At 37.1% G+C, this 15,023-nt stretch overlaps 1 protein-coding gene across 1 annotated transcript in view; it reads right to left on the bottom strand.

Moving 5' to 3' along the window:
- The window catches only part of aldh1a3 (aldehyde dehydrogenase 1 family, member A3), a 45,674-nt gene that overhangs the window by 5,554 nt on the left and 25,097 nt on the right, over positions 1-15,023 (bottom strand). The window contains exons 9-11 of the mRNA XM_051711857.1: positions 13,757-13,941; positions 6,251-6,415; positions 5,218-5,375 (exon numbers count right to left, since the gene is read on the bottom strand). Coding sequence (XP_051567817.1) covers positions 5,218-5,375; positions 6,251-6,415; positions 13,757-13,941 — 508 coding nt within the window. The remainder of the gene's footprint in view (positions 1-5,217; positions 5,376-6,250; positions 6,416-13,756; positions 13,942-15,023) is intronic.

Raw genomic sequence — 15,023 nt, forward strand, 5'->3', positions numbered from 1 at the left:
AAAGACTTTCTTATAATGTGTTACATTCATACGAGCAGACAGAGAAGTCTGAATTAAGTTTGGAGCAGAAGAAATAGAAATAAACCTTGTGTAAACTGTCAGCTTTATGCTAAGATAAAATGCTATTTCTAGCCATTTTACATGCACATTACCAGGCACGATAATAATTTGTTTTATTGTTTTCCTGTAAAAATATCTAAAAATCCTTAAAACAAGATCAATTTGATTGACAATTTGAAACAACATTGCATAAGATATTTATGTTTAGGCTCTGAGAGGAGGGGCTCCTAGCCGACCGCCTGGAGCAGTCAGGGCTGCTGCCAGGGGTGGATGAGGCCCCTACCGGCCCCTAAAACGTGGCGGGGTCAAGAGTGGACCGCCGACCGCAAGCGGGGAGGGGCTCCTGGCCGACCGCCTGGAGTGGGAGGACTGCTGCCAGGGGTGGGGGAGACCCCTACCGTCTGCCGAAAACGCGGCGGGGCATTACGTCCACCAGGGGCCGGAGGACTGCCTTCGATCCGCCCGGGGAGGCGCGGCTGTCATCCACTAGAGGGTGGAGGAGTGGCCAAGGACCAGGATACGGCGTATCAGAGAACTGGCGAGTAAAATTTATTTATTTTCTCTCTCGCCCGCTGTCGCTCCGTGTTGGCCTTTCCCTCTCTTTTTAAATACTGTTGTTGTGTTTCCCTCCCCTTGTCCCCTCCCAGATCCAGAAAGGTGGGGATGACCTGCCGGCAGATGGGGCCAGAAGGGGACGCTCCCCAGCCTGAAAGAATGAGGGAGGAATGTGGCAGGGCGGAGGGAGGGCCGTGATGCTGCACACCCGGCCCCTAATCAGGCTGATCAAGCCCGAGAGGGATAAAGGCGACCAGAAGTGGCAGTTCCAGAGAGAGAGAACTACAGGCAGCTGCCCTATATGTGTTTGTCTTTTTGTTTATCATTAAACATTATTTATATTGTCAAGCCGGTTCTCGCCTCCTCCTTTCCCTTACAGCTCCTAGGTGTTTATTCAGTACTGTGACTAAATTGTTTAGGAATAAAGCCTTGACTGAATCAGATATTCTATCGCAGCACAATAGTAATGACTGCATGAATTTCTTTACTGATAAAATTGAAATGATCAGAAATAAAATTGGAATTATGAAATCATCTGCCACAGTACCTCAGAAAAAAAGTGTCTCATAATTTCCCCCACCAGCAACTTCAAACCTTCACTGTCATTGATCATGAAGAGCTAACAAAACTTATTGAAACATCAAAAGCAACAACATGTTTGTTAGATCCAATACCAACTAAGTTTTTAAAAGAGGTGTTTCCAATAATCTCAGAACCTCTTCTTAATATTATTAATGCCTCGCTATCCTTAGGGAATTTCCCAAGAAACTTTAAGATGGCAGTTATCAAACCGCTTGTTAAGAAGCCACAGTTTGATCCTGGACAGTTGGCTAATTATAAACTGATCTCAAATCTCCCATTTAGGTCAGAAATACTAGAAAAGGTAGTGTCCTCCCAATTATGTTAATTCCTACAGAGAAATGGTACATATGAAGAATTTCAGTCAGGATTTAGACCCCATCACAGTACAGAGACTGCACTTATCAGAGTTACAAATGACTCTTATCATCTGATTGCAGCTGCATTTCTGTTCTAGTGCTTTTAGATCTTAGTGTGGCCTTCGACACCATAGATCACAACATTCTTTTGGACAGGGTTGAGAATTATGTTGGCATTTGTGGACAGGCATTAGCTTGGTGTAGGTCCTATTTATCAGACCGCTACCACTTTGTCTGTGTAAACGAGGAATTGTCAGATCAAACTAAAGTTAAGTATGGAGTACCACAGGGATCAGTTTTAGGGCCTCTGCTTTTCACTTTATATATGCTTCCCCTAGGAGACATTATCAGGAATCTTGGAATAAGTTTTCACTGTTATGCCGATGATACCCAACTTTATATTTCTTTGAATCCCGATTCACAATTCTCCAAATTAGTAGTGTATAAATGAAATCAAAGATTGGATGGCTAGAAATCTCCTTCTACTCAATTCCAACAAAACAGAGGTACTAATTATTGAACCAAAAACCTCCAAAAATAAGCCATTAAAATATAATTTGACTCTCGATGGATGTACTGTAACGTCGTCTTCTACAGCATGGAATTTAGGTGTTATATTTGATACAATCTGTCCTTTGAAAGTCAAATTTGCAATGTTTGTAAAACAGCATTCTTCCACCTCAGAAATATTGCAAAATTATGACACATGCTCTCTTTTGCAGATGCCGAAAAACGAATTAATGCATTTATGACCTTAAGACTAGATTATTATAATGCATAGACTAGACTAGACTAGATGTAATGCATTACTGGGAGGATGTCCTGCAAGTTCAATAAACAAACTTCAATTGGTTCAAAATGCAGCAGCTAGAGAGCTGACTAGAACCAAGAAATATGATAACATTAGACCCATTTTATCATCGCTACATTGGCTACCTGTTAAATTTCATATTAACTTAAAAATTCTGTTAACTATGTACAAAGCTTTGAATGGTCTAGCTCCACAGTAATTAAGTGATCTTCTATTACACTATATTCTATCATGTTCATTACGATCGCAAAATTCTGGCCTGTTAATAGTACCTAGAATATTAAATATTTGGTTTCTCCCAAGGTTATTTTTCTACATTAACCTACATCTTATGGAGTTTTGTGTTCCCTGCCACAGTTGCCTTTGGCTTGCTCACAGGGGTTCTAAATACAATTATTATTTACTTATATAATAATTTATTTTTAAAAACAATTTACAATCATATTTGTATGAAAAATGCACAGTGATGACTCTAAGACTATATAGATATTACAGCTTCATTTTCTCTTAAAGCATGATTTTCTGTAAAGCGGCTTTGAAACAATGTGTGTTGTGAAAATAAAAATGACTAATAATCTGTTTTATTTTTTTTATCTTCAGCACTCCTTGAGATACATGTGAGATTGTGCTTTTATATTAAAGGAATATTCCAAGTTGAATACAAATTAAGCAGCTTAACAGCATTTGTTGCATAATATTGATTACCACAATTTTTTTTTATCAAGGCTCAAGGTTACAGTGAGGCACTTAAAAAGGAGGTGAATGTGGCCAATTAAAGTGAGTGTAGCCAATTTTGGAGGGTTTAAAGGCAGAAATGTGAAGCTTATAATTTTATAAAAGCACTTACATTAATTCTTCTGTTAAAACTCATGTATTATTTGAGCTGTAAAATTGTTTAAATTGTATTTTTACAGTCATTTTAGGGTTTGTTGACATTACATCGTCATGGCAATGAAGTTGTAAAACTGGCTATAACTTTACACAGAAAAGGTTAGTAAGTGATTTTATCAAACTAAAATCATGTTTACACGCATATTCCATATAGCTATACATTTGAAAAAGTGAGTATTTTAATTTTAAAAAATACTTCCATTATAAGTGCCTCACTGTAAACCAGATTTTTTATTTTTTAAAGTCAAAAAAGCACGTCAAATAAATTGTGGTCATCAATATTACGCCACATATTCTGTCAATTTAGCTTAACTTGAATGGAATCCACAACATTTCTTTAGATGACTATGAGAAAGTGTGATCATATTTTCTAATTATTATCAGGCAATACTTAACACCGTGGTATTATGTAACAACATTCCATAGAACAACCTAAATGTGTTAAAACAAGATCACACCTAGCTCATGGGAACACAAATCTCACCCATGGTAACTAAAAATAAACCCTTGTCATAATATAAAACGACATTATTAACATTAAATGGAACTTGAAACATAACTATAATCCCCAATAACCTTTAAATATTATTTATAACACCCCCAAACAATCCCCAAAACCTGCACAGACCTACCTAATTATTTATGCGAACATAACAGCCAATAGCAAGTCCCCAAGCAAAAACCACAGTTCCAATATTTTTTCTATGAAGTTCAGTTTCACTTTCCTGACAGAATGAATAACCTGTTGTTTTCACTGATTTGCAAGCAAAAGATAGCTAAATAATTCCACCGTCACAGTGAAAAAAATACATTTAAATAAAAATTATGCAGTTTCATAATATTCTGTCACATGGCTTATAAGAATTTGTTTTTAAATAATTTCGTAATAAATTAATTATAAAAATTATAATTAATTTAATAATAGTTTAAGAAGTTTTGGACCCTGTGTGAATGTTAAGAAGTTATGATTTGCTAAAACTACCTGAGAGCAGAAAAGCCTCAGGATACTAAACAACCTTTCACCCCTCTAATTTCAGAGATCTTATGGTGACTTTGCCAATGCAAGAACTTTATACAGTTATACAGTTTTGTTTGTGTGCATTTTTTTTGTAACTAATTTATTGCTTGATTTAAAGAATGTTTGTGTTTAAAAAATAATAATTTTAAATAAAAAATTAAACTTATAATATAGCACAGTTAAATATCCATCTGAAACCATTTTTATATAACCCCCACCACAAACCCAAATTATTTAGGGGGCCCTAAATAGTTCTGTGCCCAGGGCCCAACATTTGGTGCTACGACCCTTGTACCTACTACTCTACAGAAATAAATAGCTTAACTAAAACTGGTAAGCTAAAAGCTAGAGAAAGCCAAGTCCACTGCAAGCTACAAGACTAAAGTAGCTTGCTTCATTAAAGCTACTTCATATTATTTTAATATATGAAATACTAAAAATAATCAGCTGCATTTTGATGTAATGCTTATTTATTTATTTATGTATTTATTATTAATGCCATAGTACTACCATGGTACACGTAATGTCAAGATGGTAATTTGAAATTTTACGGTAATATCACACTAGTACACGAAAAAGTAGTGTGATATTACCGTAAAATTTCAAACAAAATTCAAACAGCTGTTTTGGTTGAAATGTCTCAGTACAGAGTTCTTCAAAAGCTGCACATGCAGCAGCAGTTGAGTTTAATAAACTGCACCCCCCTAGATCCGGCTCTGCCCACTGGCAAATTATTTTTTTCTGTAAATCTGCTTTGAAACGATGTGTATTGTGAAAAATGCTATACATATTAAAATGGCTTGATTTGAAAATTTAAGAATCCAAGGTTATAAAACTGTATATCTGTGTATTTTGTATTTATAAAGAATATATTTATATAGTATATTGGCCAGGCTGATTTATGTTTTTCATGTAAAAGCATACAAATGAGCGAGTTTACCTACCAAACAGTTCCAGACTCTAAGGCCACAGACACACTCATGGCACGATCAACATTACGCGTGAATACTGCTGCCGTCAGGCCGTACTGTGAGCAGTTGGCTCTGTAAATCACCTCCTCTTGTGTCTTAAACTTCATGATGCACTGAACTGGCCCAAAGATCTGCAAAATTTAAATGTCAGACAATTCAGAAATATACCACATAGTACACTGCCAATTCTAATGCATTCTATCTAGAAATCCTTAAAAGATTAGTTCAGCCCAAACAAGTTAATTAAAATTCTGTCATTATTTACTCACCCACTTGTCTGTCCAAGCCTATGCTGTTATTTTTTTCCTTCCATGAAACACAAAAGGAAAAATGTTCCACAACTGCTTGTTATACAAGCTTCAACGAGGACAAAAAAATTCACCAGTCATATAGGTTTGGAACAATGAAAGGCTAAATAAATGACAGAATTTTCATTTCATTGTGAGTTGTTCCTTTAACTAAATAAAATTAAAATGGAATGAAAACAATATGTTGTGTTGTATTGTAAAGTTGTGACAGTATTGAACTTGGTTTAGAGAAACATCAGAAACAGAATCAGTAAAATACAATTAAAAAAATCTATTCCACATATCAGGGAATAAACAGGCATAATTATTCTAAATGTATTATGTAATTATTAGTTTGTTTGTTTTCCAAACTTGAGATGAACTAATGAAATGCCTCTGTTGCATGACTGCATATCTTTTAATTGCAATTCAATAAATAAATTTTCTGTGATTCCAATTAAAATTTCAATTCAAAATACTGTAGGGTTGTGGAAAATTCAATTAAAATTACAAATCATTAAATGAAAGGGAGTCCTTTTTTAAATTCTGAATTTTGTCCAACCCTGATGACGGCAATACACCACAGATCTGTCCACAATGCCAAAGTCCTCCAGCAGGTGGCAGTACAGGACTCTAGTTCAGATTTCACCTCTGAAGCTCTTGCAAGGGCAATGAGAAAATAATACAGGACACAGACGTGTCAGCGTGAAGTGCAGTACCTCTTCTTTGGCGATGCGCATATGGTCTTTGACATCAGAGAAGATGGCAGGTTGAATAAACAGGCCTCGGTCTTCCACCGCACATCCACCACACTCTAGCTTTGCTCCTTCTTTCTTCCCACTGTCCACTAACTCCAGGATCTTATCAAACTGATGCTGGTCAATCTGTCCATCAACAGGAGACAGGGCAGCACATATTTAGAGTCTCTATAAGAGTATGTTGTAAAAAAAAAAAATATTTCTCTGCTGCTTTTACTTGAGGATCCAGATTTTACACTAGGCATCAATTGGCAAATGAACACAGTCCAAAAATTCATTATTGTACAAAAGAAATCTCTATAGTTAAAATGGAGTAAAAAACAAAAGATATGGGGTGATTTTCTTGTCACTATTAAAGTTTAATAAGCCTATTTATTTTGCTAACTATGGTTCGTTAAAGCAATATCACACGAGCAAGAGTGCTTTATGGCCCTACATCAGCATGGCTGTGATTCGGCTGCAGGTAATCACAGCCGTTACAGCACAATTGCAAGTGTGATATTGCTTTTATACAAAAAATATGCCTCCGTTACTAAAACTACTAGAAAGTGGAATTGTAAGGAACATTTTGGACATAATAAAAGCCATATATAAAAACAAAAATGTGCTATAAAATATAGGAAATAGACTAACAGATTTTGTCCCCCAGAAACGAGGCGTTAGACAAGGATGCCCATTGAGTACCACCTTATTTAATATCTACATAAATGAATTGGCTAAAATACTAAAATCAACTGCCCCTGTTCCAACCCTGACCCAGTCTGAAATTAAGTGTCTTTTCTTTGCTGATGATTTAGTCATTCTATCAAAAATAAATGGAGGGATTACAGCAGCTCCTTGACATCATAGAAATATTTAGTCAGACCTGGGCTCTGAAAATAAACCTTCCAAAAACAAGAATAATGGTGTTCCAAAAAGGATCCCGGTGTCATTGAAATAAATACACTTTTAAATTAGGAACCAACGTTCTCCAGCACATGTACACATACACCTACCTGGGATTAAAAACAGTTTCAACTGGTAATTTCAATCTGATTGTGAATGAACTGAAAGATAAAGTATATGAGAGTCTTCTACATGATTAAACAATCCACTATGAAATTACAATTAAAATCTGGCTAAAAATCCTAAAAGAAATAATGGGGTATGGGGACCGCTGAAAACACAACAATTTTCAAGTTGGGAAAGAGAGTCAGTAGAAATGCTGCATACCCAAATTTGTAAAAAAAAAAAAAATAAAAAAAAAACCCTCAAAACTACACAGGGCAAACAAACTCATGCAGAGCTTAATTAGCCAGATACCACCTCCTAATTAGTGACCAAAACAACAGCAAGAATATATGAGCAATGTGAAAGATAATAGGCTGAGGAAGATATTGACAAAATATAGACTCAGTGACCATCCACTGGCCATTGAAAGAGGCCATCACAGACAGCGATATTCTATCTATCCCAGAAGAGAGACTGTGTTCCCTGTGCACACTGAGAGCAATAGAAACTGAGGAATATTTCCTACTACACTGTGACCAAAACGTTCAATCTATTCCCAAAATCTGACAAAATAATACCAAACTTCATGGCTCAAACAAATAAAATTGAGTCACCTATTAGGAGAAAACAAGCCTTTTATTTACAGCAGCTAGATATGTAGCAGCCTGCAACAGGCTCAGAGAGACCACAGTCACTGCACAAAACAATCAATAACACTGTTACATTATCAAGTGTATTATGTAGGGCTTTACTGGTTGTTTAGATCAGTGTTACTATCAGAAATAATTAATAATTATTTCTGTAGTTATTAATCAATATTTAAATTAATTAATTGGATCTAACTCATTAAAACCTCATATGGGACTCCAGTAAATGTAGTGTGCTACGTTTAGGAGCAAGTTTGGTTATTAGCAATAATTAATAATTATCAAAGATAATTATTAATTATTAAAATCAATAGAACATTGATGAGAATCAATGTTAGCTTTTTTTTAATCCTTTAAATCAACAGTTATCAAAGATAATCGTTAATTGTTAACGTCGATGAAACATTAATTAAAATTAACACTAGCTTATTGATCATTCAAATTCAATCAAAGATAATTATCAATTATCAAAAATCAATAGAATATTAATAAGGATTAACATTGACGGGGCACCACCCTGAAATCAGGGACTAATAACCGAATATTAAAACAATCTCAATATAGATTGTTTTCTTAGGAAAATCGACATCCGAAGAATATCGATTTTCGGGAAAAAAAACAATGAATGAAGGTTTGAATCCTACGTACGGCTGTTGATTCTCGGCGGGCTGGCGGAGAACTCAGAAATGTCGACTTGATTGAAGATGGAAGAGAAATCTTTAATCTCTTCACTTCTGTAGGCCAACGGATGAAGATGCGAATTGCTCGGCGGTCTCCTTCGGATCCGTTAGAGTGTTCGGTTGAACACAGAGTAATCTCAACTCGTCCAGCGAGATGGAGATTGTATGGCTACAGTTTCAAGTCGGACATTACTTCCTTATGCCACGAGGCTGCACCGGAGAGCAGCAAAAAGCTACGTCTGTATTCGGTGAACTAAGTCGCTGGAAGCCACTCTGGAAGCATTTCAGAATAATTTGAAGTCCTGATGATGTCATGTTTGAGGGACGTTCTGTGGTGTGCCTCATCCAATAGGAGTTGAGAGCTCGATCCTTTAGAGGGCAAGGCTTCATGGATCTGTAGTCTGTTTTGGATTCCCTTTGTTTGATTTTGGCGCGATTTTTATCAGTACAACATCTGACTTAGAAGGAGGGGGCTTGAGGAATGTTTATATGACTGTTAGGCCTGCCTTTGTCTTCTATCTGAATACATGAGACCCAACAATATGTATGCGCAATTATTAAATTATTTATTTTTTACCTTGCACCCCCACACACATAATTTATACTGTATTATTTTATTGCTTTGGCAATACTGTACAACAGTCATGCCAATAAAGTTTGTTTGAATTTGAGAGAGAGAGAGAGATTGATTGTGTGGGATTAACTGCATCTGTCACAATTCCCAAGCAGAGATGAATAGTAAAGCTATAGCAGATTAACTCTATTCCTCAGCTCTAGTGTTATTCAGCTTGCTGAAAATAATGGAATTTTGGCCAAATACATCCCACTTTCTCTGTGGGAAAATAGCCGTCTGAGCAGGGGTGGCCTCCCTGAGTATTTCACAATAGCCGGTTCACAAGAGTCTGTAATGCTGGGTGTCTAGAAGTGGAAGAGGAAGACAGGAGAAGATTAACTTTCAAATCCTTTAATGACAATCGCTGGAGAGGAACACACAATAAATCTTAACATAACTTCACTAACTCAACGTAACACTTCAAGGACTGACAAAGGAGTGGGTAAAACTAGAGGATATTTATACAAAAGGAACTGAGGGAATGGAATACAGGGGAGGATAAGAAAGAGATGAAAGTGATGAGGGTAGTGCACTGTGGGAAATGAAGTCCGGGGAGAGAGAGAAAAAACCCCACCACCCCACACACACCTTCAAAATAAGAGTCCTTGAAGATGGAGACAGACTGTGACATTTACGCCCCCCCCTTAAAGGGCAACTCCTGGCACCCAAAAACGGATGAGGGTAGGGTGACGGAGAAAATGAAGGATCCAAGGAGGATGATCAGGAGGCCTAGGGGATGGCCACAGGGCAGGGACTGGGTCAGGAGGCAGAATCGTTGGGGAAGCAGGTGGAGCCACAGTAGAGTCTGAGGGCTGAGTCAAGGGAGGCGTAGCCATGGAAGGCAGTACAGGCTGAAACTGCGGAATGACCTCCGCGGTCGCGAGCACGGGCTGAGACTGCGGAACGACCTCCGCGGTCGCGAGCACGGGCTGAGACTACGGAAGAGTTCTTTCCTCTTCCGGCCAGCAGGGAGCGTTGACCACTGGCTGTGGCAGGGAATCGACCACCGGAACTTGGAGAGGATGAGCCCCCCCAAAAAATTTAGGGGAATTGTATGGGGAGGAGTTACCATGGAGACAGGGGTAGGGAGACTTTGCCTTAGAAATGGAAGATATTGAGTGGTGATGGATGAGAAGTGTGGCTCGGACACATTCCAAGAAGGAAAGATTATCCACTTCCGGAAGAGCAGTGGGATGGTGGAAGTTGAAGCCCATTCCGAAAATGGCACAGAGGTAGGAGTCCGAGATAGAGCTGGAAGTGGTGAGTTGACAGAACTTGGCGGTGTAATCCAGGAGAGGATGGTCTTGTTTAAATAAATCCATAAATTAACTGGTAAACTCCATGACTCTGGTGAAATTGGTGGGTGCTAAATCTGTTTGGTGGTCAGTTCTTCTGTAGTGTTGGGTGTCTAGGAGTGGAAGAGGAAGACAGGAGATGCAGGAATAGATTAACTTTCAAATCCTTTAATGACAACCGCTGGAGTGGAACTAACAATAACTCTTAACATAACACTTCACTAACCCAACATAATACTTCAAGGACTGGGTAAAACTAGAGGATATTTATACAAAAAGAACTAATGAGGGAATGGAATACAGGTGAGGATAATAAGAAACAGATGGAAGTGATGAGGGCAATGAAGTCCGGGGGAAAACTTCAAAATAAGAGTCCTTGAAGAAGATGATGGAGACAGACTGTGACAGAGTCATTCACTATAGAATCCGTACTCTCCTCCACCATGAGGAGAATATTTAATGTTGAATGTTTACGTCTCCCAGTGCGGACACTCCAGTATCCAGGGTTGGAGAGTAATGAAATACATGTAATGGGATTACGTATTTAAAACACAAAATATAAGTAACTGTATTCCACTACAGTTACAATTTAAATCATTGGTATTTAGAATACAGTTACATTCAAAAAGTATTTTGATTACTGAAGAGATTACTTTGCATTTTATTGTCATTTGTTTCATTTAATATTTAGTCCTTTCAGATGGAAAAATGTATACATATAAATGATGCGATCCAAAGTGCATTTGAACAGCGGTGAATTTTTGTATTGTTTTCCTGTAAAAATATCTAAAAATCCTTAAAACAAGATAAATTTGATTCATCTTGTTTTAGAAACAACACTGCATAAGATATTTAGGTTTTTCAGAGAATGCATTTTTACCATGTGTATTTTGTCTTACTGTACTGGCAGTTTTTACAGTCAAAACAAGTGAAAAAATCTACCAATGCTGAAGAAGTAATCCAAAATATTTAGAATACGTTACTGACCTTGAGTAATCTAATGGAATACGTTACAAATTACATATTACAGCATGTATTCTGTAATTTGTAGTGGAACACATTTCAAAAGTAACCCTCCCAACCCTGCCAGTATCCAATAGTATCAGGAAAGCATTTGTGTGATTACTCCATCTGTTGTGGTTCTCAGCTGTGATAAGCCTTAATGCTGAAGCTGTTAGTTTAACTGTATCATGGAGTGAGAGACAATGCCGATTACTTCAAAGAAACTGCTCGCTGACTGACAGCGCTAACTCAATGCACGTCAACTGATCTGGCTCATAACACCTTAAAATGGTCTTTTGTCGCCACCTGTTGGCTAAAATCTGTAGAAATATATATATAAAGACACATCTAGCTCTTTTACACATCTGTGCTGCTCTTACACTTTAGTTTGGAACGCCACGAACACAAGTGGAGTGAGACAAAGAGTAATGCATCTCAGTGCGGATGGTTCGTCATATCAGATTCAAGGACAGGAACTAACTGTTATATAATGTGTTTTATTATTTGCATTGTTGTCCAGAGTGCAATAATCATTCCCTTAATCAGTACTTCATGTAACAGTAAAAATATCTAATCATCCTAAAATAAGATACATTTACTTGAGAAGCAAAATTACAGATATTAAGGTATTAAAGGAATAGTTCATCCAAAAATGATAATTCTCTCATCATTGACTCATGCTTATGCCATCTCAAACTCGTATAACTTATTGCGCAACATGAATTAAGATATTTTGATGTAGATATGATGTGAATATATCCATACAATGCAAGTCAGTGTGGTCCAACACTTCCAAGCTCCAAGAAGGATATAAAGGCAGCATAAAAGTAATCCATCCATCAAGCGTGTGTAACTGAGCTTCAAATCATGATTGCACCAAGGAATCGGTGCAATTCCTTTCCAACATGGATAATATTTATGAACCCCCTGACATACAAAATAAAAAATTTACATTCTTCATTTACCAGAAGTTGTTATCCAATCATTCCAAACACTTATTTCAGTAGTTCGTATTTTAATGTAATCTTGTGTTGAAGCAGTAAACGTATTTGGCTTGCTGTCCATATACTGGAGGGCTCGGGGCTCAAGACTCGACTCGAGTCCTGATTACCCCCCCAGACTTTACTTATTTAGATAATGTATCTAGAGAATAGGTGGAGATGGGGTGAAGGTGGGATTTCAGGAGAGTTGTCACAGGAAGCAGGTAAGCAGCAGCTTATATACTCTTGCTCGTGGGCTATGATTTGTCAGATTTAAATTAACATGCTCCTCCCGAACCTCTGTTAATTAACTCCATGTTGTAAGCATACGCATTTGGAACAGCGCAAGGGTAAATTAATAATGACAGATATTTCATTTTTGGGTCAACTGTTTCTTTAATAGTTTTGAGTGAAGTGCTCAAAGAAAGGGCTGTTCAACCTGGCAGTGATTTGCAATGACAAAGCAGCTGAAAACTGACAGTTTCCAGCGACATGAGCGACAGCAACCTTTGGCGACAGGATGTGGGCATGTTCAGTGATGCGACAAAGTTGAGAAAAGCATGGATTATAAACAAAATGTTTTTCATTTTGGTTTGTTCTGAGCAGAACCATTCATTCCGGCCTCTTTTCCAATTAGAACGAAATAAAAGAACAATTAATAACATTCTTTTTAAATTGAGAATACACTGTGCTAAGGGTGGGTAACAGACCAGTTGAATCCCTGCGAAGGGGGAAATGAGGAAGAGCTTGTTAGAAAAAGGTTTGTCCTCCTCACAGAAATAGGATTAGCCAATAAGCTTGTGAGGAAAATTTTTTTAAATGATATGATGCATTGAGAACTGTTGCAATTTATATACAGTACAAATGCTTTCCCTTCCAGAACATTCATTTGTAGCAGCAAGAAAACTGATGATACCTTATCAAAATAGGATAACATCTTATTGTTACCAGCAATTTGTCCCATTTGTAATCAGATTTTCAAAAGCTATGGCTAGTTGCGCAGGCATCCAATAATCTAAGGCCATCCAGGCGCATGAGCGAATACTAGTGACCAACAGTACAGTGACCTGACAACAGAGCAGAAGAGTTTCGTCTTTAGGCTTTTTCTTGAATTTTGCAAGGGACTCTTAGGGCTGTTCAGATAAAGCTACAAAGGTTTATACTCAAAAGTTATACGTACAGTACCTCAGTTCCCCTTAAAAATGAGTAAAGTGTCATGGAAAACAACCTTCCTGACTCATGCAGGAAAGAGGTCCTTACCTGTGGTCCGTGTGAGGTGCGTGGATCCATGGGGTCTCCAATTAATATATTCTTAGCGCTTTCCACACTGAGACGTACAAATTCATCATAAACCTGCTCTTCCACGTACACGCGTGAAGCAGCTGTGCACGCTTGACCCTGGTTAAAGAACGCACCTTTCTGCGTCTCCTCAACGGCCAACTGCACTGCACACACAGACATATGCACAGTTTAGACTAATCTGTAAGGGGGTTTATCCAAAACCTGATGTGTTCCAATGTTCTTTTGCTATAATTTCTACTCCCATGTTTCTTTTTACAAATCTACAGCAAAGTGTCAATTTGTGCTAATTTTCATGCTTTGCAGTACAATTCATTTTTAAATATGTATTACATTAATACCCGTTCTTGAGTTTAAAGAACTGTACATTGGCATAAATCTGGGTTTATCTGCAGATGTTAACATTCATAATTGCAACTCATGGTATTCATGGTATTGCAATATCTCTGTGGCTGAAAGAACTCATGAAAAACAGCCCCAACCCTCCAAAAAATAAAATAAAATGAATAATGCTTACGACAGTCAAATGCACTTAAATAAACTTTTAATGTTCAAATAATATATATAAATGTGTGAATTTAATTTTATATTTAAGTCAATTGTGTGAAGTCAGTTCACACAGGTTTTCTAGTAGAGTAGCCACATGTGTAGTTCATTAACTATGGATATATTCCATTAAGGTTTGACAACCACAAAGAATCCACTTTATTTAGTCAACATGAAGTTGACCCTTACTAAATTTATACATATCCCTTGTTTTATTGTGCAAAATTCATCATGTTATTCCAAATAAAATAAAAACAAAATGTCTTTTTAATCTTTCATCAAAATAACAACAAAGTGATAACTTGCTACCCCTCTGAAACAACTTTTCAGCTGACATCATGAATCCCTCCAGAAGAGCTGTTTATCCAAGACGTAAATTTGTGGGTGACCCCAGAAGGCTAAGTTGCCATGGGTTCCTTCTCGAATTTCCGATGTTTTTTATTTTTTATAAAGAGTTGTTTTTTTGTTTTAATTTATGAGTAAAATAAGCCCTGTGGTAAACATTACTTGAAAATACTTGGACGTGTTGTTATACAACATAAATTACACACAGTCATACCTCAAAACGTGACTTTTGAAACCTCCATGTTTAAAAAAAAAATTATGTTGTTAACAAGTTGCCAAATAAGGACTACATCTACCACAAGTATATGAGTGAACGTGCCTGATGAAACAGAAAACC

The sequence above is a fragment of the Myxocyprinus asiaticus genome, chromosome 1 (assembly GCF_019703515.2).
Source record: "Myxocyprinus asiaticus isolate MX2 ecotype Aquarium Trade chromosome 1, UBuf_Myxa_2, whole genome shotgun sequence".
Lineage (NCBI taxonomy): Eukaryota > Metazoa > Chordata > Actinopteri > Cypriniformes > Catostomidae > Myxocyprinus > Myxocyprinus asiaticus.